The sequence below is a fragment of the Dermacentor andersoni genome, chromosome 2 (assembly GCF_023375885.2).
Source record: "Dermacentor andersoni chromosome 2, qqDerAnde1_hic_scaffold, whole genome shotgun sequence".
In the NCBI taxonomy this organism is placed as follows: domain Eukaryota; kingdom Metazoa; phylum Arthropoda; class Arachnida; order Ixodida; family Ixodidae; genus Dermacentor; species Dermacentor andersoni.
In genome coordinates, this window is record NC_092815.1 from 222942078 (window position 1) to 222965744 (window position 23667).

Genomic DNA, 23667 nt, shown 5'->3' on the forward strand with positions numbered 1-23667 from the left:
TCCTCAAAACTTCTGTATCAGCCTTGTCCGCTACCTATGCCTATAATGGATTCAGTCGTATCAATCTCTCCCCTGCTTTTTTTCCACCAATACTCTAAACGTCTCTTGCTTATCTCGACTGCTAACTGGTTGATGGTTCCATCCACTTTAAATGTATGCACTTCTGGAAGGTGTACATTACCTACGGGTCTCACTGGTTGAATCCCTTTGCATTCGTTTAAGATGTGCTGAGTGATGTCTGGATCTTTGCTGCAGCAGATACATGCCTCATTTCGTTGCAAATATTTGCTCCAGTATGTTTTTCTCCTTAGGCTACCAGCTCCAGCCTCAAATAGCTTGTTGAAATAGCTCATAATCGAACATGGCGTTCTTTGGCACAAGGGTCAGGGATGGCCGAAGAGTGTTAAAAATGGTATAGAGAAGTCAATGACGCGTTGAATGGCAGAAGTCGCATGTAACGTGGCTGTATAGAGGCCTAAAATATTCGCTCTAAGATACGTGAAATATACAAGTACTAAAATAATCACAGAAACGAGTAATGTGGCCAACGATCCCAAAATATATTCTGAAAAAGGATGAGACAACAAAACACAGCGCTTCCAGTAGCACCACCGCCTCACTGAGACGCTTGAGCATAAGGGCGGCATGGAGGGATGTGCTCTACAAAATAGTACGCTCGCAGCAATACCCTCCAGACAGAGGGATGGCTAAGAGTCTCTCAGGCTAATAACATGCAGCACAACATCACTTAAAAACTTAAGCACTGCTTTGGTTTCAAAGAAAGGATCTGGGCCAAGAAATAATGTCGAATGTAAGCGCATCTATAGTCTGTATGCCTTAGGAAAGTGATTTTTCCTTTCTGCTTCTGCTTTCCGGCACTCCAGCAAGATGTAGTGTGCCGTAAGCCTCTCACCAAAGAGGGGAGGCTCAGTGCCAGTCAAAATAAGTGAATGGGTACCACATGTGTGCCCTATTCTGAGGTAGCAAAAGAGGACGTCACGTCGTCGTGTCTTTGTTGTTGACTGCCAGCTCCCTAAAGATGTCTTAATTACATAGTGTTTATTCCATATTTCCACATCCCGCAGGTGTTGCCAATAGCTCCTGAGTTTTATTGCGCAGGAATGGCTTCAAGTCTGTGGCAGGAAGGTGTATGGACAAATTGCTAGGTTTTGTTGCTATGGAAGTTGCCATTTTATTGGCAAGCTCGTTACCCTTTCTACACCTGTGTCCAGGCACCCAACATGTTCTGGTGGAGGTGCGGGGTACATGCTACCACTCCCAGATCAAACGCCATCTACAAGCCCAGTAAGAAGTCCGGTCGAGCTGACTCCTGTTCACGTACGGACAAGCCGTCGACTTCAAGAACTGCCACCTGAGCACGAGCCTCTACCCAATCGAGTCGGAAAGATGAGTACATCAGTTCCATCTTCTTCCTCAACGGCACCGACCGAGGTCGTCCTTAACCAGCCGCGAATCCCCACATCCTTCCATGGGGACACTTTCGAGGATGTTGAGGACTGGCTCGATCACTCTGAGCATGTCGCAGAATTCAACAGCTGGACTCCATAGCGCAAGCTATGCAACGCCTACTTTGCCCTCGAGGACTATGCGCGGACATGGTTTGAGAACCATGAGGCGGCCTTACGTTCAAAGGACCTTATACTCGGCATGGATTTCCTTCAGGCGAACGGTGCCATCATCGACCTGCAAGGATCCAGAGTTAGCTTCGCTACTACGCAAGCCATAGCAAACAGTAATGACAACGCCAGTGACATCGCGCTTCGCGTAGCTGACGATCACATCACGTTGCCACCCAAGAGCAACGTGCTTACCCTTGTTCGATGCGACATGGAAGACGCCGAAGGAATCGCTGAGGCCAACATCCCCCTGCTTCTTGAGCACCACATTTGCATAGCCAGAGGGCTTCTACAGGTGCGAAACAAATGTTCAGTCGTTTTGCTAACAAACTTTAGCAACGAGTATCGGTATGTACTGCGAGGAATGGCAATCGCATTTCTTCGCGAAATCATTGATGTTACTGACATTGCAACATTGGAAATCGCATCCTCTCAGCAATCTGAGTTACCCAGCCTAAAAGAACGGATTCATGTTAACGTTGCTCTGCCAGACCATCAGAAAGACCGTCTACTGAGTCTCGTGAATGAATCTGCGGACTGTTTTTCAATGTCGTCCAAAGTACGGCGCACGTCGATCACAAAGCACCGCATTATTACGGATGAGTCTGCACGTCCTGTTCGCCAGCATCCTTACAGAGTGTCTCCAGTGGAAAGGGAAGCGATCAAGCATCAGGTGAAAGAGATGCTCTAAGACGCCGTGATCCAGCCGTCCACAAGTCCGTGGGCCTCCCCTGTAGTGTTAGTCAGAAAGAAAGATAACACACTATGGTTCTGTGTAGATTACAGAAAGTTGAACAGTGACACCAAGCGTGATGTTTATCTATTGCCACGCATCGACGACGCATTGAATCGTCTACAACATGCCAAGTTTTTTTCTTCGTTGGACCTTAAATCAGGGTATTGGCAAATCAAATTTGATGAACAGGATCGTGAAAAAACAGCGTTTGTGACACCTGACGGGCTTTATGAGTTCAAAGTTCTCCCCTTCAGTCTCTGTTCCGCACCTGCCACCTTTCAGCGGATGTTTGATACCATGCTTGCTGAACTCAAATGGCAAACCTGACTCGTGTACTTGCACGACGTCGTCATGTTCTCAAGCACTTTTGACGAAAATCTCACATGACTCGAGAGTGTCCTTGCTGCGAACCGTACTGCCGGCCTCACCATCAAGCCTGAAAAATGCTACTTCAGGTTCCAAGAGCTCAAATTTCTTGGCCATGTTGTTGGTCTTAAAGGCGTCCAACCAGACCCGGCAAGTTAGCTGCCGTCGCCGAGTTTTCGCCACCCACAGACAAGACGGCTGTCCAATGCTTCCTTGGTTTGTGCGCATATTATAGGCGCTTTGTCGAGGAATTCTCGAGAATTGCTGAGCCTCTGACACGGCTTACACACGACGATGTGCCTTTCATTTGGGCGGATGAGCAGCAGCAGTTGTTCAATGAATTGCGCCAGCGTTTGCAAGCAGCCCCTATACTTGCTCATTTCGACAAAGATGCCGACACTGAAATCCATACTGACGCCAGCAATACAGGTCTCGGTGCAGTTCTTGCACAGTGGCAAGCTGGTGCGGAACACCCCATTGCTTATGCAAGCCGCAGTCTCACCAAGGCTGAGAAGAACTACTCAACCACTGAAAAAGAATGCCTAGCGGTTGTGTGGCAATTGGTAAATTCCGATCCTACTTGTACGGTAGAACCTTTCAGGCTGTCAGCGATCACCATGCCCTGTGCTGGCTTGCCAACCTCAAGGATCCTTCAGGCAGACAAACCCGTTGGAGCTTGCGCTTACAAGAGTACGACATAACAGTTGTCTACCGATCTGGGAGGAAGCACAGCGATGCTGACTGTTTGTCATGTGCACCACTCCCTACGAGGTCATCGGACCCTGACCATGACTTGCCATTTGTCGGCGTTTTTGACGCCATAAAGATGGCTGAGCACCAGTGCACTGACCCTGAGCTGCTGCCGCTGATCGAGCACCTTCAAGAAATTGAAGGTGTTTCACTCCGCTCGCTCGTGCGCGACGTATCATCGTACTACTTGCACAACAACGTCCTTTACAGAGAAAACTGCGGAAGCGGTCCTAATACGTACTTCCTTGTCATGCCGTCGGCGCTACGCCAAGACGTTTTGCAAGCCTGCCATGATGAGCCATGCGCGGGACACCTGGGATTCGCTAAAACATTAGCAAGGATACGACAGAAGTATTACTGGCCCCAGCTTTATTCTTCTGTGAAACGGTATGTGAAGACCTGCCGCATTGTCAGCGCCGAAAGAAACCACCAGTTAAACCGGCTGGCTTTCTCCACCCTGTGGACCCTCCTCAAGCATCGTTCCAACAAATAGGTATAGATCTACTAGGGCCATTCCCAATGACCTCTTCATGCAACAAATGGATAGTCATCGCTACCGACTACGTAACCCGGTGCGCCGAAACCAAAGCTATTCTGCAAGCAAACTCGTATGAAATGGCCAAGTTCTTTGTATGCCACATCGTCCTACGACATGGTGCACCGTCTGTTGTCATCACCGACCGCGGTACAGCATTTACAGCCGAACATATGCAGGACGTTCTCCAGCTGACGCATTGCTCTCACCGCAAGAGCACTGCGTATCACCCTCAAACCAATGAATTAATAGATAGTCTGAACAGAACGCTGGCTGATATGCTCTCCATGTATATCGACGTAGAGCACAAGATGTGGGACGAGATTTTACCCTATGTGACCTTCGCGTATAACACTGCTGTACAGGAGACTACACAGTACACGCCGTTCGAGCTTGTATACAGGTGCCACGTCACGTCCACACTTGATGCCATGCTACCTCTTGCTGATAATAGCCCGACCAGCGTACATGTAGAAGAGTTCGTACAAAGAGCTGAAGAAGCCCGCCAGCTTGCTCAGCATTGTACCGGGGCCAACAGCATGCCGATACCCTTCGGTACAATCAGGGTCGACGCGATGTCCATTACAATACCGGCGCCTTCGTGTGGGTCTGGACACCGATCCGTCGTCGTGGACTCTCAGAAAAGTTGCTCTGCCGGTATTTTGGTCCCTGCAAGGTTACACACCGCCTCAGTGACGTTACCTACGAAGTCGTCCCCTGCAGTTCTGACTCCTGGTTCGCCCCATCGTCGTCCTCGCGCTGAAGTTCATGTGGTGCGCATGAAACCCTACTATGCGCGTACGTGAACGCCGAGATGCACCTGAGGAGCTCCATTTCGCATGGGGGGCGATTGACACAAATATGTGAGGCTCCCGCACCGCGGGACAGCACGCGCAACAGCCGGCGCCATGGAAGACGACGAAGCGCGTAAGCTGCACACTCTTCTTCTGGCCCGCCATTAAAGAGAAGCGTCTATTTTGTAAGACTCATCTTCAATCGACATTACAATATTACAACCTGTTTGTTAGCAAAATGAGAACATTGTAAAAGTGAAAGCCACCGTTTCAACATTTGCAGTTGTCTTCGGTTAGTTATATGCATATGTATTGCATAGCAGAGAATAGAGGTCATTGATTACAGGATATTATGTTTTTGTAGCGATTGCAAAGTTTCGACAACATTTAAGGAATTTGTGAATATAATGGGGAGCTTTGCTTTCTTAATGGGTTTAGTAGCCAACAGTGCTGCATAGGCCTCTGCCGTGATGATGCTGGTTTCAGGATATAGAACACTGGGTTCTGAAAATGATGGGCCGACAGCCACATACGAGATGCCAGCTTGTCACTTTAAAGCATCCGTGTAAAACTCTGGGCAGGTGTACTTCAACTGAAGCTCCAGAAAGTGTATTTGCGTGTGCACATCTGGAGCATGTTTTGTTACCTCAATAAAAAACGTGTCACACTCAACAAGTTGCCATTATTATAGCGGTAACAGCTTTAGTGGAGCCATTGGAGGATTTTCATAGACTGGAGCACCCATTCCCTCACTGAGGCTCCTTAAATGCAGTGAAAAGGGCTCTTTTATAGCAGGCCGGTTATGAAAAAGGGTGGCACTAGTCACATCATTTACAGTTGAATAGGAGGGGTGCTCATTGTTTGCGTTCACTTTCAGAAAGTACATGAAACTGGATCTCCGAAGATGGAGTGACCACCCATTAGCTTCAACGTAGAGACTCTATACAGGACTTGTCCTGAAGGCACCAGTCACCAGGAAGATAGCTAGATAACGGCCAGGGTCCAGCATCTTCAAAGCACTAGGAGTAGCCGATTAATACATTATGGCCCTGCAATATACAGTATTCACTCGATTCCAATGCGCCCTCGATTGTTACCCGCACCCGTATTTCGTGACCAAAAAAAAAGAAAAAAAACCACCCTCAATTGTTACGTGTACCTGTTTGCCGTGACCTAAAGAAAGAAAAGTCCTTTACAGTACTGCGGACCTCATTCTTTCATACAGAAATACAACTTTCTCTTATTTGGAAAAAAAGCAAAGATTTACTCCCAATGCAATAAAGTTGCGATGAATAAAAAAGTCACAGTTTCGCGTGAAAGGTACAGCATCGATTGCGATAGCAAATTAGTGGACAGCTATAAAAAGAGTAAGGATAATTTTTTTATCGGCCGTATAGACTTCTAAAAATTCGCTTACTATCTAAATTAACAAGCATGGTGTCACATGCACACAAGCATGAACATGTCTCACTCAATGACTGCGAAAACTCTTTAAACGCTGGAGTGAGGAAGTGCAGTAACAGGAGCAAGAGAATTAACCTTTGTGCAGCCTCTCGCATCAACACGAACTAAGCAACCAGAACACAGCACGGTGCGCCTAGATGCATAGACTCTTGTCTCCGCTGCAGATCACTTTCAAGATAGGGGCCGCACGGCCGCGCTGTACACAGCAGCCACCAGTGTAGAACACCTCTCCTGTTTGCGCCAGTCCCGCACACGTTTTGAGAACTCCGAACGTCAGTGATGCGGCCCGATTTCCGTCCGTCTCTGTACACATGATCGCTTTCATTTTAATTGCGGCATCGTGGTGAACTCGGCATGTCTTTGCAGTTGGCACGTCCATGCTGATAGAGCAAACGCAGAAAACGGGAAGACGAACAGTGCACTAACCTAAGCCAAAGGAAGCATTGCTTAAGCACACGTACAACAGCACATAGAGAACGCTAGGGCAGCTAGGCTTGAAGCCCATGCAAGGCAGCCATTTTGAAATGCCAATGGCGATATGTTAACACTGATTTAGGGTCAGACTCAATTCTGACGTGCGGGCAATTTTAGGACCCGTTTTAATGAAAAGAAAGTGCGCGTTAGATTCGGGCAAATACGGTGTGCTTGAATTAGGCTTTTGTATAGGTTCATGAGGCATTTCCTGTCACTACCCCACATTGTATATGACAGAATTTTAAGAATGTTCACGGTTTTTAGGCCTTTGTTTTAAGGTACTTCAGGTATGGAATAAAGGTTAACTTCGTGTCTAAAATGATGCCTAGAAATTTGTGCTCTCTGTTTACACGTAAGTGTTGACCATGCAGCTTAATATGGGAGTCTGAGACCAGGCCTCTACTTCTAGAAAAAAAGGATACAAGAGCTTTTAATGGGATTTAGATTAAAGGGACCCTGAAACGATTTTGTACAAACATACTGAGTCGTTAGAGTAGGTCCTTCTGATTGATGCATCTAAGTGTTCCGCATAAAGCGTGTAATTTATTATAAGGTTTCAAAAATGTACATCGCTGCTGATCGCAGCACACTGCTCAGCGGAATTTTTAGCCGCCCCTACCCATATGATGTAAATCATCCAATTGACGTCAGTCGGGCGAACTATTCAATTGGCTGCCCAGGGCGTGTCATCGATAATTTTTCCACCTTTATGGTGAACAAATTATGTTCGTAATAGTTGGAATGTTAACTAGTTAATTGGTTTCTGTTAAAAGAAAGTAACAGAAAGAGAATGCACAAGAACAATTTCTCACTAAAGCACTTTCGGCACACAGCAAGTGTCATCTGCTTGTGTTACATGCTCCATTTTGACGAGAGCTCTGTGGTCAGAGTCGGTCTCAGTCTTTTCGCAAGCACTATGATTCGACTTTGTTGCGTTGTGGACTGCAGACGTAGCTACTGGCAATATGTCAAGTTGCGACATCGTAACCTTCTGCAAGGCAGCAGACGAGCGGACTGGTTGCAGCGTATCGGACTGCCACTCCGAAGTCCGGTATTAGGGTAAACGCAAGTGCAAGGGGACAGGGCCTGGCCGTTTGGCCGTGACGTTCCACGGGAGGACAGAGGCACAAATGTGAATGGTCTGCATGGTGCAGCCACCTGGTGGCACAGAGCTCAACCACACACAGTAGCAGTAATGAAATGCACTCTTCTTTGCTGCTGGTGTAAATGTTTAGCAGGAGTGTAGTCGTTAACACATTGTTTTTGTAAATGTTTAAAATGTTTTACACTTGGTTAGAGGAATATTAGCGCTTTGCTTGGCTGGTTAAGCTCTGCGCCAACAGGTGGCTGGACCGTGCAGACCGATCAGGCCGCTCACGTACGTCTACACTAAAGTTCCTTTAATGGCTGGAGCTTATGCTTCCACCGTTCTGTTGAAACACCCAGCTCAGCTGTGGTTACTGGAATACCAGACACGTTCAGCGCTGCGACAGAATGCTCACAATGCACGCTGCTTCGATAGCTCTCACTTGGGGTCGACTGCCAAGCAGCTGGTGGAAAGTTTGGAGAGGCTTCGCACGCTCACTCCTAGAGAACCGGAAGTCGACAACACGACGTGCCATCATGACGCAGAGCCAGTGAAGGTGGAGCTTAGCCCTGATCATTCGGCAAACTAGTTGAGGAGAAAATGCATGACTATGGAGGAGGGTAACTTGTAATCGTCCATAGCCCTCTTAATATGAGACGTTCCACACAAATTGTGGAGCAAATGATTAACTTTAGCTGTACCCTACGCATCTACAAAATTTGTCCGAACCGTTTCAGGGGCCCTTTAAGTCCACTCTCCTGTGCCCATCTTGACACTTTGTTGAGACCAAGTTGAACCTGTCGTTCGCAGAAAGCAAGGTTACAAGATTCAAATGCCATCTGCCCATCATCAACATAGGCGGAATAAAAGGTGCTTTGTGGATTAAAGGAATGTAGTGAATTCATTTTTGCATGTGGTACCTCAGTCTCCTGGGTAAATGGCCTGAACAGAGCATTTTTGATGGAACGTACAATTTGATAAATAATTTCCTATTATGTTAAGCATGTTGTTACGAATACCCATTTCTGAGAGATCTCACAAAATTCCGTAATGCAGGTGGTGTCATAAGCCTTTTTTGGCAAAACTTCAGGTGTGGCACTTCTACCTCTCACTTTCACCAAATGTCACATAGTAGTGACGATGAATAATACAGCGGCAAAACTGAATGACGAAAGTATCTTTTTATTGGGCAAACTTGTGCCCACAAAAGCAAGTTCCACTCGAAGCACAGTGATAGCGACGAACACGATCAGCGATCGGCAAAATCTTCGGCGAAGAAGACAACATCATTCAAGTAAACAAGACAGGTCTGCCACTTCAATTCTGCTAACACCGTGTCCATCACGCACTGGAACTTTGCAAGCGCTGAGCATAGTCCAAATGGCATGACCTTGAACTGATCGAGGCCATCTGGTGTGATGAAGGCGGTCTTTTCGCGATCTCTTTTGTTGACTTCTATTTGCCAGTAGTGAGACTTGAGATCCATCGATGAGAGGTATTTAGCGTTGCAGAGCCGATTCAATGCGTCATCTATTCGTGGGAAGGCATATACATCCTTCTTCGTGATCTTGTTCAGTCGACAATAATCGATGCAAAAACATACGGTTCCATCCTTCTTCTTCACCAAGACTACAGAGATGCCCACAGGCTTTTTCACAGGCTCACCCGGTAAAGATCAACAAATACACGTGTCAATATCAAGTAACACCATCAGGAAGAACTGTTCAAGGGCAGAGGCTTCACGAATGTATGCCTCAGCTGGCACGAGGTGGTCAGTTGTGGATCGACCTTCTCTAAATCCACACTGATAGGGGTCAAGCAATTTGTTTGATTCAAGGTGCAAGAGCCGGCGATTATTCATTTCTTCAAATAGCTTGCAGAGGCAGCTAGTTAGTGCTATAGGCAGGCAACTTGCCACAGAAGATGAATCGTTGCCCTGTTTCAAGGTATAGAGACTGCATAGATAGCCTCTTTCCATGCTAACGGAAAGTACCCTGTTGCCCAGAAGGTGCTGAAGAGACAACAGAACCATTTGTGCATCAGGGTGAAGCTGTTTGATCATCATGTACATAATCTGATCAGTTCTCGGAGCAGACCTCTGACAAATATACAAAACAGTTCTGAGCTCGGCTACTACAAAAGGTCAGTTGTATTGTTCATTCCCACTACACTTCCGATTCAACGCTTCACTTTCTGCTATATTCTTGTGCTTCACTAAAGCTTCAAAGTAATGTTCTGAAAAAGAAACATGCTCGAAATGTTCCCCAAGGGCTTTGGCCTGGTCTTTCACACTCTGGCCTTGATGACCAACCAGCGGCAAATGGTGAGAAGGCTGACCTAATAACTTTGTTACTTTGTTGTTCTATACTTTTGTTTCTTGTGTATATCTCTTCTAGCAATACATTATGTTCGCCTGCCTTTTGATTTTATAGTTTTACATCTTATGAGGTTCTAAGCCATTGGGGAGTCACCTAGGAGACACCACACCTGCTTATGACTCCTGCATGCTTCCTTGCATTCCTCATTCCACCAGAGAATATGTCGTTTAGAAGCCAAACCTTTAGTTTGTGCAATGCATACTGATGCAGCTTCAATTAAAAACACTGTTAGGTATGCCACCGCATGATCAATACTCAGGACATGAACGTCATCCCAGGTCAACTGTGTAAGTTCATGAAACAGCGTCTAGTCGCCTGAATCGACTTTCCATCTGGCAACTTGTGGATAGCATTCATTTGGTTTCGTTAGCTTTAAAACAATAGAAAAATGATCGCTTCCATAAGAGTTGTTTATGACGTTCCGCTCTAGGTACGCCATGAGTGTACCAGCTGCCTTGCCTATGTTTCTGGAGTAGAATGATTTACGTGCAATGCTATGGAATGTTGACTCTTATTAAGGAGGCATGCACCAGAGTAAAAAGTGAAATTTTCTACGACGTGGCCTCTTGCATCACACTGAGAGTCCCCCACAGGGTATTTAAAAACATTTACAATTAAGGGATGAGTAAGCTTAAGCTCAAGCATGTGGTCGAAATGAGCAAGAAAAATTTCGCGAAGCACAGGTGCTACACTGGATCCAATACAATTTCCTTTCTTTTGGATATACAAATTTTCGTCAAAAGAAACAATAGTAGAAGAAAGATAGAAACTAAGTAGCTCCAGAAAGGAATCTGGAGATACACCACAGGAATTCTGGAGGTCAACAGCCCCAGTAACATCTATCAGTTCTCTAACTACGGCGAAAAGTTCTTCATGGGGTACCGAGAAAAGTTCTTGCTCAGTACCCCTCAGTACCAGCTTAAGCTTACTCATTCCTTCATTGTAAATGTTTTCAGATAACTAGATGATTTTTTATTATCTTAAAGCTTTCACCCAGTGACAAGCTAGCTGAAGTAGCTGATGAGATTTTAAGGTTTTTTTAAGTTCTAACCTTCTTAAATTCACCATGGAGCTTCCACAAAATCATTGAATTCAGTTTTTAGACTTGAAGCTGTTTTTTAGAGAAGGTCAACATGTGTGTTGGGCATTCCAACCTAGATAAAAAAAGCCTAGTTATCTTTTGACTCTTCCCAATCTAAGGTGATAAAAAGGGGTTTAGCTTCTGCATGCCTGCCTGAGATCAGCGCTTTTAAAATCATGCGTTCATAAGTTGCACGCTAGTTTTGCCTCTCTAGTGGAGCGATTGGCAATGGCAGGTTTTCCTGAGTACACTGTTAAGAGCGGTAGCTGAATCCTTTGGCAAGAAGCTCCGGAAGACAGAAAACAGGGCTCTATCCCAAGAAATGGCTTCTGAGAAAAAGTATGCAATTGTTTGTTACCTGCATAAGATTTTGCGTAACATCAAGAAAATTGACATTGCATTCTCTGCTCCTTGCAAACTTTCCAAACTACAGGCAGTGGCTATCTTACATTCACGACCGGACAAATGCGTTAGCTCCCCTTCAGTTTCTGTCTAGCGAAAAGAACTGGGTGGTTCTTGCCATGTGAGTCCTTTGTCTCATTCTTCTATGTATGGTTTTTTGTGCCATCATTTCCACGAATGGGCAGTTTTGTCACCTTTCAGGCTTCTGATCTTGAGTTGCTATCTCTTTCATGTGTTATTTATTTATCTTGTGTTGCTCAGGTTTATGTGTTATTCATTTCATTTTGTGTTGCTCACTTTCAGCTTTTTCACTTCCACATGTATGCAGACGTTTTTAATCTTCCGAGAATCTTCTATATAAACAAAAAATTTTTTTTTGTCTTTGACTTCGTCCTGGTTACTACTGGTTGTCGGGTTACACATGCTATATTCTATAAAAGCCATGACGTTTTTCAAAAAAAATTCAATTGCTAGTACCACCCTGTGTTGTCCTCTCCCTCCTTCCAGCGTCTGCAGTGGTTTTTTATTCACAATATTGATTTCATGCGTACGACATGAACGATGTCAGAGTTAGGTTGTTGTCTACGCCGTGTTTGAGCCGCACTGTCCAAAACGACTTTGTAGTTCATGTCACTAATGTGGCGCAGCACTTTGTATGGGCCAAAGTACCGGCTGAGCAACTTTTCGCTAAGGCCACAGCGGCGAACAGGAGTCCACATCCACACATGGTCACCACTGTTGTAGCATACGTGTCTGCGGTGGATGTTATAACGCTGTGCATCTGCGTGCTGCTGCTGACCAATGTGCAGCCGCGCAAGCTGGCAAGCTTCCTCAGCGCGCCTAGCAAATTCTTCGGTCTCAGTAGTTAGGCGTCTTGACAAGGCAGCATAGTGTCTAGCATCAAATGGCATAAAGCGCATCAATTCTTGTGCGGCGGTATTATACTCGAAGGTCACATAAGGCAAGATATGATCCCATGTTTTGTGCTGGAAGTCGATATACATAGAGATCATCTCCGTGATAATCTTGTTTAAGCGCTGTGTAAGTTCATTGGACAGCGAATGGTAAGCAGTAGTCTTTCGATGCCTAGTGTTGTTCAATTGAAAAATTTCGTCCATGAGCTGTGCTGTGAACGCCGTGCCTCGGTCTGCAATTACAGTGGACAGGGCACCATGACGCAATACAATGTGGCACATGAACAACTGCGCTACTTCAGAAGCCATGGCTCGTGGGAGCGCCTCAGTTTCGGCATAGCGGGTTAAATAGTCAATCGCAACAATCACCCACTTCTTGCCGTCGGTTGACAGAGGAAAAGGCCTAAGAATGCCCAAGCCGACTTGTTCGAATGACTTATGAGGTGGTTTGATGGGTTGCAACAACCTGGCAGGCTTCATGGGCGGTGAGTTTCGTCGCTGACATTTGTGGCAGCCTTTAACGTACTGTTTGAAGCTTGCTGAAAGCCTGGGCCATTAATACATCTTGTGTATTCTGGCAAGCGTTCGTGAGGAGCCTAAGTGGCCAGATGTGGGCTCATCATGGCAAGTGAAAGGAATGTCATCCCACAAGTCTTTTAGAACCACCAGGAGGTAGGCGCGGTCATTCGAACGGGCATTTTTCTTGTAAAGCACGTTGTCTCAAAGACAGAAGGACGTCAATATGCGACATAGATGGTGGAATAGTTGATGGCCGGCCCTCTAAGTGGTCGATGATAGGTCGAATTTCAGCATCATCACACTGCCGTCTTATCAAGTCCAATGCAGTACTGGGGCCCAGGAAGCCGTCATTGTCCTCCGACTCTCGACTGACAGATTCGGCGGGTGCACGCTACAGAGCGTCAGTGTTTTTGTGCTTGCAGCCAAACTTGTAAGTGATAGTGACGTCAAATTCCTGTAGCCGCAAGCTCCACTTTTCCAGTCGTCGTAGACTGAAGGCAGTTACAAACTAAGACCTTCCGCAATCCTGTTCATCTCAGGAGAATATATCCAGACATCTTCTATTCAGACGATAACTACAAATTAAGCGGCAGGGCTCATGCATCTTAGACACATTCTCTGGGAATGTGAGACAGAGGAAATGAAGTCTCCCCAGACAAAGCTGTGGCGCGGTGGACGGTCGCACTACGCAACTCAAACCTCCAAGACCACCCAGCAAGCCCGTGAAGCGGCGAGGAGACAGGATCTCCAGACGTACTCGAGAGCGGCTTAGGCCCAGGCCACGAATTTGCCGGATTTTCAATAAAGTTGTTACCACCACCATGTTTTGCATGTAAAATAACAATTCGTAGGAACATACAAGTGCGTTATGGCAGTAAAGTTTACTTCAGGCTAAGATTTTGCAGCAAAATTATAAAGGAACCATCGGCGACCAGCAATTTAATGCATGGTATCTTTGTATAAGTAGAATGGGCAAATTTATGTCACAACAGCAAATATTCAGGTGAGTTTGTAAGCAAAACAGGTGGACCAAGCAGGTAACAGCACGGCACTGCTTTCAGCACTCCTTATTTGTCAGAGTTAGTGCAAACACGCAGTGCCGCGCATACATAGATCACAAAGACACCCAGTGTGCATTGACCAATAGTCTGGGAGATTAACAGCGCCTACACGACCATGCTACACGACACGGATGCATTGGCAAGTGGGCAATTAAGAAAGCCCGTTTCAAGAGGTGTAACCCTACAGGCTATTGTGTATTTTACATAGTAAGATTCCAGTAATTTCTGGAGGCCTTAGTTTCACTCACAGCCAGTGTCAAGGCATTTTTGAAGTGAACACACAAGTTCATCCACATCGCTGCTCCTGCCAGGTATGCATGCCTATGACAGGCACATGGTGATTACGCGAGCAGGGAACTGCTTTATTGAAGGCAAAATCGACAAGCATGCAAAACACTGTCTCAAGCAACTTCAAATTTTTCTTTGTTGAAACAATCATAACTTTATTGTTCTCTGAAATATGACCAGCCCTTGCATTGCGCCAATCATTGGTTGTGCACATGAAGTGACCCATTGATGAGATACTCAGTGGATAAGAAATGTGCAGCCTAACCTTGCTGCTATTTGAGGCGCAAACACAGATGTGATGAAAAAAAAATTCAGCTGTAGAACCCCTCTCCCCTGAATCTAATGTTTAGGACTGCTATGTCTAGGACCGCACTCATTGTGCCAAGTGGGTACAAGGGGTGCACCACTTTTGCAGAGAAAAGTAGGAGAAAGCGGTTGCCCAGTGCCTGTAGCAGGCAGAACATTGTGGCCCCACCCATGGTGCCTCTCTACCTCATTCCAGATTCTGTTAAACATAACTACTGAGGGGGGATGAGCATTGAAATTCTACACACACAAAAATGTGACAAGCACATGCTTAAAACTTAGATCAGTCCTTCGTGTCGTCGAATAGCTTCTAATTTCTGGTACTTCCCTGAATCATCGACCACACTGTGCAAAAGAAAAGCATTCTGAAAATATTGCAACTTACTTGTTTAGAAAACTCATAAAAAACATTCCCCCCACCTTTTTTTTCTTCTTTTACTTTCCATTCACTCTGACTTTCATTATGCTAACAAACTTCAGAAGAGCTTTCTCTCAGGCTAGTTTGTACACACTGCTAAGAATGAAAAAATGGAAAGAAAACAGGACAAGAAAGCAAGGCCTACAGAATGTTGATTTGCACGCGGCAATTTATATCAAGGACAGGGTGCTGCGCCAGGGAAGCTAAGAAGGCGCCACAACAAACAGGTGGGAGGGGAGCTAGGTGAACAGCTTCGATGTCCACACAGAAACAGAAATATAGGAATGTTAGAGAACGCCGTGTTGTTCAACAACCCCGCAAATGTCGAAAACTGCGACAGTGATTGGCTGAAAAGAGTTTCAGTGAGCTCCAGCGAGTGGGTAGGTGGATATGGTAAAGGGGCTGGGGTGGCGACGCGCATTAAGGGCGTCAAGAATGAAGTTCAGTGAAAAATTATGGAACATAGGGGGATTGTCTCATCACTGCTCGATCGCTCAACACCAGATAGCCGTGGCCAGTTGCCTTAGCTGAGGTTCACCTACCCTGTCACAGCATGTGCTGTGCTTGGTGCTCTGCAGTCTTTAGAATAGCCAGGTATCAGGGCAGCATGCCCCTAATGCCTGCAATTAAGTAATAGGCAACTTGCAAAATAGTGCCCGCTCTCTTCCATACATAGCCATGGCTGAATTATTCACTAGCAAATCTGGTAAGAAAATAACGCTGACCTTCACTGTTACTTGGGCTGCAAAGAGTCTGGGCTGCAAACAAGAAGACACAAGACAGAGCGCTGTCATGTTTTTAGCACAGTTCGCTTTCCTAAGTAATGTACCAACTAGGTCTTAATATACATTATATAAATACATTTGGAAACAAAATGTTATTTTTAATATAATCATTCTTAAAAACAGCACAAGGATGATAGCACAATTTTATGCGTAGTGGCTGCATGTCTTAGCAATGAAAAACTTTTGTCAGAAGTTAAGCAAAGTTGTATTGGCAACGAAAAAATGTGCATCCTCGTTGCTAAAACATTCCTGTTCGGGGAGTGCTAGGAGTTTGTCTTGGCGTGATGTAAAACCCTCCACACATTTATATGGTGCGAGAGAGAGAGGTGATGGGGAAGGGGGAGTGGTAGAAGCCAGTGGAGAATCCCTCCCTCAAATAAATTTCTGGTTACGTCACTGAATGTCTGTAATGCCTTGTAATAGCAGTAGGTCTTGGATGGAAACACTATAGATGATACCAGTGAACCTATTGAGCCTATTCCTGTTTAGTGCGGTGATGGATGTTTCCCGAAAGAATTATAGAAACTGTACAATGGAATGTTTTGTACCACCTGTAATAACTATGCTGTAAGAAAACAGAAAGGCTGAGCTTAAATGTTGTAGGAAATCTCTTAAGAGGCTCGAGGATAGGTAAAGATGACTAACTCCCGTATTCTCCACTCAACACTCCACCTGGACTCAAGTGCACAGCAGCCCCACTCCTTGACAGAAGCGGCTGCTTAGCTTTAATTAAACTTCATGTCAATTACTGTGAAACACAGCGTCGTCTTCAGTCGAGGGGTGGCACTGTGCTCAGCTCAGTGGAATGAAGCTTCCAGTGATAGATGGTTTCAGAATACAGGGTAAGTGACCTCACATTTTACTTTCTTCGTCGTGAAGTCTAGACACCAATACCTTGGTTTGAACAAGTAACGCTTTAAGCGCTCTCTCATGCATATGTTTGCTTTAAGGCAGAGTCAGCTTACTATTTCCTGCTTCTGCCACATGCAAATGATACAAAAATATCTAAATAAAATGATTGTGATCTAAGTGGTAGACACTCTCTGCAAGGTGATTAAATGTTTGTAATAAAAGAAGCACTACTCATGTGCTAGTCAGCATCCGCAGCAATATGTTCACCAAGATATCTTTTTTGCCTCAATATATTCGATATTGCTGCAAATTTAAGAGGTTATGCAGCTAACATGTAGCTGTTTACTTGTGCCTCGAGAACATAAAGCTTTAGGTGAGAGGAGCGCTATATTGCGTGATACAAAGGGGCATTTTTAGACTGCTTGTTTTATTTTTGTGTGAAAAACAATTGTGAAGGTTTTAATTGCAAAGTAATACCGTAGGTGTTGGCAACGCAAACAAGCCATGCAAAGTGTATGCATTAGAAATGAACTATCCAGATGAGGACCCCGCCCCGCGATATATTGTCATTGCTATAATAGCAAATGCTGTGACATTTAACACATATGGTGACTAAAAAAAAAGGATAACTTAAGCAAGAGCAGCATTAATAAAACAACAATATCAACTGCAAAATTTGTATAATTTTTCTCAACACTTTTATCTTTGCATAAACTGTGGCCTCACACACTGTGGGTGCCTTTGCCAACAACCTTCACATTTCACTAGTGCCGATTCTAGCTTCCCTTATGCTCAACTGCAATGTCTTAAATGTCAGGGCATGTGCAAGTGAAAATTAGTTTGTGATGGCCATGTGGGTCTCACAGTTTCTCTGCCTGAATAATAGGGAGAGGAGGGCAATATAATTGCCTCGAGAACTTTTAAACAGAAAAAGCATGGTGGATGAGGAGCAGTGGCCAGGATAAAACATTTCAGGAGTTCAATGTAGTAAGGACACAGGAGTAATATGATTAACTTTGCAAGAATATGAGACCATTATAACACCAAAGGAAACAGACTGGCCAACTGATTTACAACACCTTGCACGGCTGCTGTAATTAGAGAAAAAAAAAAGTTGCATTTGTCTTAAAAAGAGAGCTTTTTTGTTTGTTTACTCTGCTATACCACTGCACACGTTATTAGTATTACTTTCTTTTTCCCTTTTGGAACAGAGAGTCACCATATGGCTGGAGGTTTTAGATCACCTTCTTGATGTGCTCCCGATATATGAACTGTTCGAAAACATTAACATTTTTGCTTGGTTTATTGCCCAAGTAGACCGGCATGTAACGACTAAGGAAGCAGGAGTGTGAATATGCACACCCTGTATCCAATCAACCCCTATATCAATCAATTCTGTACAATTAGACTTCCATATATTGAACTTCAATGTAACAAACCGTTTTACTTTGCAGAACTTATTTGGCGTGCATATAGAATGAAATCTTCAATTTATTGAATTCTGTTTATCTGCAATTTCAATTTAATGAAATCATAAATTCTTCTAAAATTTAAATGCGGATATGTGCTGCATTTGAACTGCAAATTCTATGGACGTACAAGCGCGTTTTGGGAGTAAAGCTTCACGATTTTCTTCCCAAGTTTATTCGACTTAAGGGCAAAATTCTGCAGCGAAGTTATAAAACGACTACGGGCGATAAGCAGCTGAATGCGAGGTATCTGGTACAGACAGACAGGGGGAACCTTACAAATCACAACAGCACACATTCAGGCGAGTATGTAAACAGGCGAACTAAGCAAGGGAACAAAAACTATACAGCACTGCTTTCACAGGTCCCGAATGATCAGAGTTTCGTCAGAGTTGGTGCAAGCACGCATCCGCAGATAACACGGGCTCCCACTGCGCATTGCCCAATACTTCGAGAGCTGACACTACACGACCACCGCGGTAGACTATAGCACTGATAGCACTTCTTTCTGCTCTGATCGTATAGTATGATGTCGCGACAACGCAAGTACTTGCAATAGGGGCGACGACCTTCCACAACTCCAGAACATCACAATCATAGGCAAAGAGCGTTTGCATATGTACTAACCAGCCATACAAACTAACCACGGCAGCGAAGACCACTTAAATCGAAAATACAACGCAGAAACACCACGAAAAGGTTTCACCATAGAGAAAGGTTACACCCTGTTTCGTCGCTCACAAGAAATGTCCAAAGCGCACAACCGCTGCCTTTTAAATATCCAACGGGAGCCAATGCAAATCAGCATTAGTTGGCTATTTGGGTGAACGCAACGCACCCATTCGAACGACCAGGTATGCGCAACGCCGGCCAGCCATGCAACAATAAGGAAGCCAAGCCATAGCCACACAGCAATAACGAAACTAAAACTTCTAGCCCAGATTTCTGACTGAAATTTTCGTTTCGATCCACATATAATACGACGCGAAAATTAGGGTCGCTAAAAATAGGAAGAAAAACTCGTATTATACACGGGTTTTTATGGTACTTCCGTATCAAACACGCAAAAACGTTTTCAAGTACAAATTTTTTTCGCAAACTGTTACTGATTGAAATTCACTGCCTGAAAAAATTGTTTCATCAGACTCTGCAAGTGCTTTTGAAAGTGCATTACTCTATTTATTAGTACTTCAATATTTTGTCATTTCTTTGAAATCTAAATGTTTTATTGATGCAGTGTTATTTCATAATTTGCAAAACATTCAATCTGTTCACCCGACGTATTTCAGGGGAGAGTTTCTTTTTCTTTTTTTGCATCTTCCTGATGTTATATGTATTGCACTCGATTGTGAACTGTATTATTTCGCACCCTCCAATGAGCTGTAATATTTTATCTGGGCTGGTTGGACCAGTTTCTTTTAATGGTTGTGGTTATGTTTGATTTCTATCATCCACTTTGTGTGCTTGCGTGCCGCGCAGCTTCATTCGTGCCACAAAACTGGGCAATTGTATAAACAATTTCCCACCTGCATGGTCCTTCGTGACCGCAGTATACTGCAAACAATATTAATTAATTTTTTAAAATTTTGAGCTGACAGAGCGCCATGCATACAATGCAAGCTAACGATTGTGTCTGCTAAGTTTACATCACTATGTGCGGTGGAAAGAGCTGAAATTTTGAACTGAACACTGTTTGCCCTTCTCCTTGCGGGCGCTGTGCTGCCAGTCGGAGAGAGTCGATGCATATCGCACAAGTGCGCCTACGTACACATGCTTGTGTCGTGACATCGCTCATAGGGGCGCGTGATTTCTATAATTATTCCAGACAACATCTGTTATTTGTGTAATCTGGTGCTTCAATAGACGAATTAAAGTTTAGAGAAGTAATAAAACACTCAAACCGAATGCCTGTGTGTTTTTGTTTTACTTTGCACCGGAGCAAGAGAGATGAACTTCCGTTTCGGCAGCTTGTTCCCAAGTCGTGCAGTCGTGCACGCAGACAACGAAACTATGTCATTTTCTACCATGTTCTTGCGCACGATCATGCTCTGTGATCCGCTTGTGTCTGCCTCAGTATTCACATAGCACTGACTCATACCGCTAGTCAGGTGTTTTCGTGCACAGTGCGCAATATTGTGTGCTCAGCGAAACAAGACAAATGTGACAGCTCATGCACGAGACCATCAGCGGAAGTGCACCAGTGAGCAAAAAATCGAGGGGAAAAAAATGAAGGCGGCGCCCGTGATGTATGCGTCAAGCGATCCTCGAGCTCCGGTATGGGAGAACACGGGGAAGGAGTTTCGCTTGCAGAGGCCAGACAGGGCAAGTGGAGAGAGTGTCTCTCTCTGCAGAGGCACTCGCTTCCTGAAATCATGGATTTGCAGCACTGGATGGATGGATGCAAAACTTTAATAAGGTCCTGAGGTACGCGACTCAGCGCGCTGCGGGCCGCTCCCACGTTGGGACAGTCAGGCCTTGCCCGACCGCCGCATCGTGGGCCCTCTGGACAGCCCATAGTTGCGCCCCGGCATCGGGGCTCTTGATAGCGGAGAACCACTTGTCCTCATTGCTTTGTTCTGTGCCTCGTAACGAGGGGCAACGCCAGAGCATATGGTCTAGGCTAGCGATGTCATTGCAGTGCCTGCAAGAACTAGTGGCATAGGTGTCGGGATAAATTTTGTGGAATAAAGCCGGGTTGGGATATGAGCCTGTTTGCAATAATCTGAGGGTCAATGCCTGCGCTCTATTTAACTTCTTGTGTGGAAGGGGAAAGTCTCTCCTGCCGAGATAGAAGTGCTGCGCAATTTCGTTGTATGTGGTCGGTTGATCTCTGTTCTCCACCACGGCGGGCCGGCGTTGGAGTTCTCCATGGTCGCGGTAAGCGAGACCTCGCGCCTTGGAGTGGGCCAGCTCGTTGAGGTTTGTGGGGCCTCCCATGATGGATCCCAGGTGAGCGGGGAACCACGTGAGAGTGTGGGTGGCGATGCTTTTGCCGTCGAGGATGCGACAGGCTTCCTTACACACGGCGCCAACACTGAAGGCGCGAATGGCTGCCCTGGAGTCGCTAAAGATATTGGCATGTCCGTCGTCCAGGAGGGCCAAGGCAATGGCCACTTGTTCGGCCGCACCCGACGACGTGCTTCGTACCGAAGCGGCGTTAATGGTTGAACCCCTGTGGTTGATTGACACTACCGTGAAATTGTTGCTGTTGCCATACTGGGCCGCGTCAACGAAGCAGCTGCCGCCAGGGAGTTCTGTTGCGCGGCGTAGGAGCGCCACCGCTCTGGCCTTCCTTCTTTCTATGTTGCGCTGGGGATGCATATTGCGCGGGGCGGGCGATATGATGATGTTATCTTTCTGCTCTTTCGGAAGGCCCTGGTAGGCGTCTTCGACAGTGCCCGGGGGGACGCCCATCTCAGTTAGGAGTCGTCTGCCCGCCCTGGTGCCGGAGAGCCTGAGAATCTGCGCCCTTTCTTGTGCTTCTGCAATCTCTTCCAGGGTATTATGAATACCCAACTGCAGGAGTCGGTCGGTGCGTGTGTAGTTTGGTAGTCCGAGCGCGCTCTTGATCCCCCTCCTTATCATGCACGAGACCATCAGCGGAAGTGCACCAGTGAGCAAAAAATCGAGGGGAAAAAAATGAAGGCGGCGCCCGTGATGTATGCGTCAAGCGATCCTCGAGCTCCGGTATGGGAGAACACGGGGAAGGAGTTTCGCTTGCAGAGGCCAGACAGGGCAAGTGGAGAGAGTGTCTCTCTCTGCAGAGGCACTCGCTTCCTGAAATCATGGATTTGCAGCACTGAAATATTTCTATCTCGGCTATTATTGAACCAATTTGAAAAATTCTCACGCCAGAACGCTCCCTAGAGAGCATGTAACAACTCTCAGCATATAACTGAAATTTGCTATGTGACCTGGTGAGTGGCCCTTTAAGCATGCAGCCCAACTGGCATAGTGTGCTTGCTATCACTGTAATTCATAAAGACTGCACATGTTCATGGAATTGTAATTGCGAATGTGGAACAAAGCTGCCAGTGCTTTTTTAGAATACATGTTTAACTTTCGTGTTATGACCAATTCCTCTGAAAGATGGTGAAATGAATTTTTTTTTATATATTTCCTCAATCAATGAAAAGAGCCATGGAGTACATGAACATTTTCTGTGCATTTCAAAACTTTTTTCACCACCAGTGGTGCTGTCACTGGATGCACCCTTGGCACCAGCACTGGCAGAGATGCCCGCCGACAGCATGCCGCAAGCCCCGCCTCACTCGATCCGCCAATGTGCACATTCGCAGAATCTTTCTCACTAGTGCACTCACATCTCAGAAAAGATATCCACGTATGGTTTCTAAACAGGTGACATCTTAGCTCGTGGAAATTAGTATTTCACAGTCTACAGCACTTTAAAGTGAATTCATGGGCACACATTCTTGATAGATCACTTTCAAGGATGCTTTAACTTTTGTCTCACATGGCATTCAGTGCAATACCTCACTGGAGATACTAGCAACCTGCATTCTGTCAAGCTTATATCGGCAAAACTTATCAAGAATAAGCCGGCGGCTACAAAATGACAGATGGAGCAAGCCAGACCACCCTGCCGAGCCGTTCACCACACATGCCACCGAGGTGAGGCCCAAAGAGAGAAAAATCACCTGCCAGTGTTGCCAAAGAAACCCGTAGCATGGCACTCGTCCACAAACACCATGGCATTGTATCGGTCGGCAAGGTCACAAATGTCCCTGCATGGACAAAATGGGCAAATAAAAAAAATGTTGCACACAGATTTCAAAAGGCTCGCAAAATGTGTTATGAATATCAGTGTATCAGAATTAATGGGTGGAGTGATATTTAGAGACACAAGCCATCATCTGCCCAGGTTTTGAGCTATTACATTGCATGCAGACAACATCCTGAAGTAAATATCGAGTGATAAACGACAAATGGCTCGAAAATTTTTTTTCTTTGGTGGATGCAATAAACTGGACCAGCCTGTATGACTGCAGTGATCCTAATGGTGCTTACAAAAACTTCTACAGAAAGTTAAAAATGAGTTATGATGATGCATTTCCTTCACAATGTGACCGAAAGAATAAGAAAGCAATAAGAAAACTGTGGATTAAGCCTGCACTATACAGAAGAATAAGAGAAATAAACTGGTTCGAAATAAACTGAGTCCAGACCTAAAGAAAGCAAAAGAAAATTGCTATGAAAGTTTATTTCTTCGCCATCAAACTAATGTAAAAAGGATATGAGAAACAGTAAACAAATTGACAAGCATAAAAAGTGCAACCAGCATACAATACGTAGATTGGGATAAGTGGAAATGCCACAGCCGGGCAGTGTTT

The 23667-nt window shown here is 45.4% G+C and overlaps 1 protein-coding gene across 3 annotated transcripts in view; it reads right to left on the reverse strand.

The window, feature by feature from the left end:
- Window positions 1-23667, reverse strand: part of Gcat (Glycine C-acetyltransferase) — a 175055-nt gene that overhangs the window by 27252 nt on the left and 124136 nt on the right. For all 3 annotated transcript variants that reach the window (XM_050186605.3, XM_055075762.2, XM_055075761.2), the window contains one exon: window positions 22975-23061. In XM_050186605.3, coding sequence (XP_050042562.2) covers window positions 22975-23061 — 87 coding nt within the window. The remainder of the gene's footprint in view (window positions 1-22974; window positions 23062-23667) is intronic.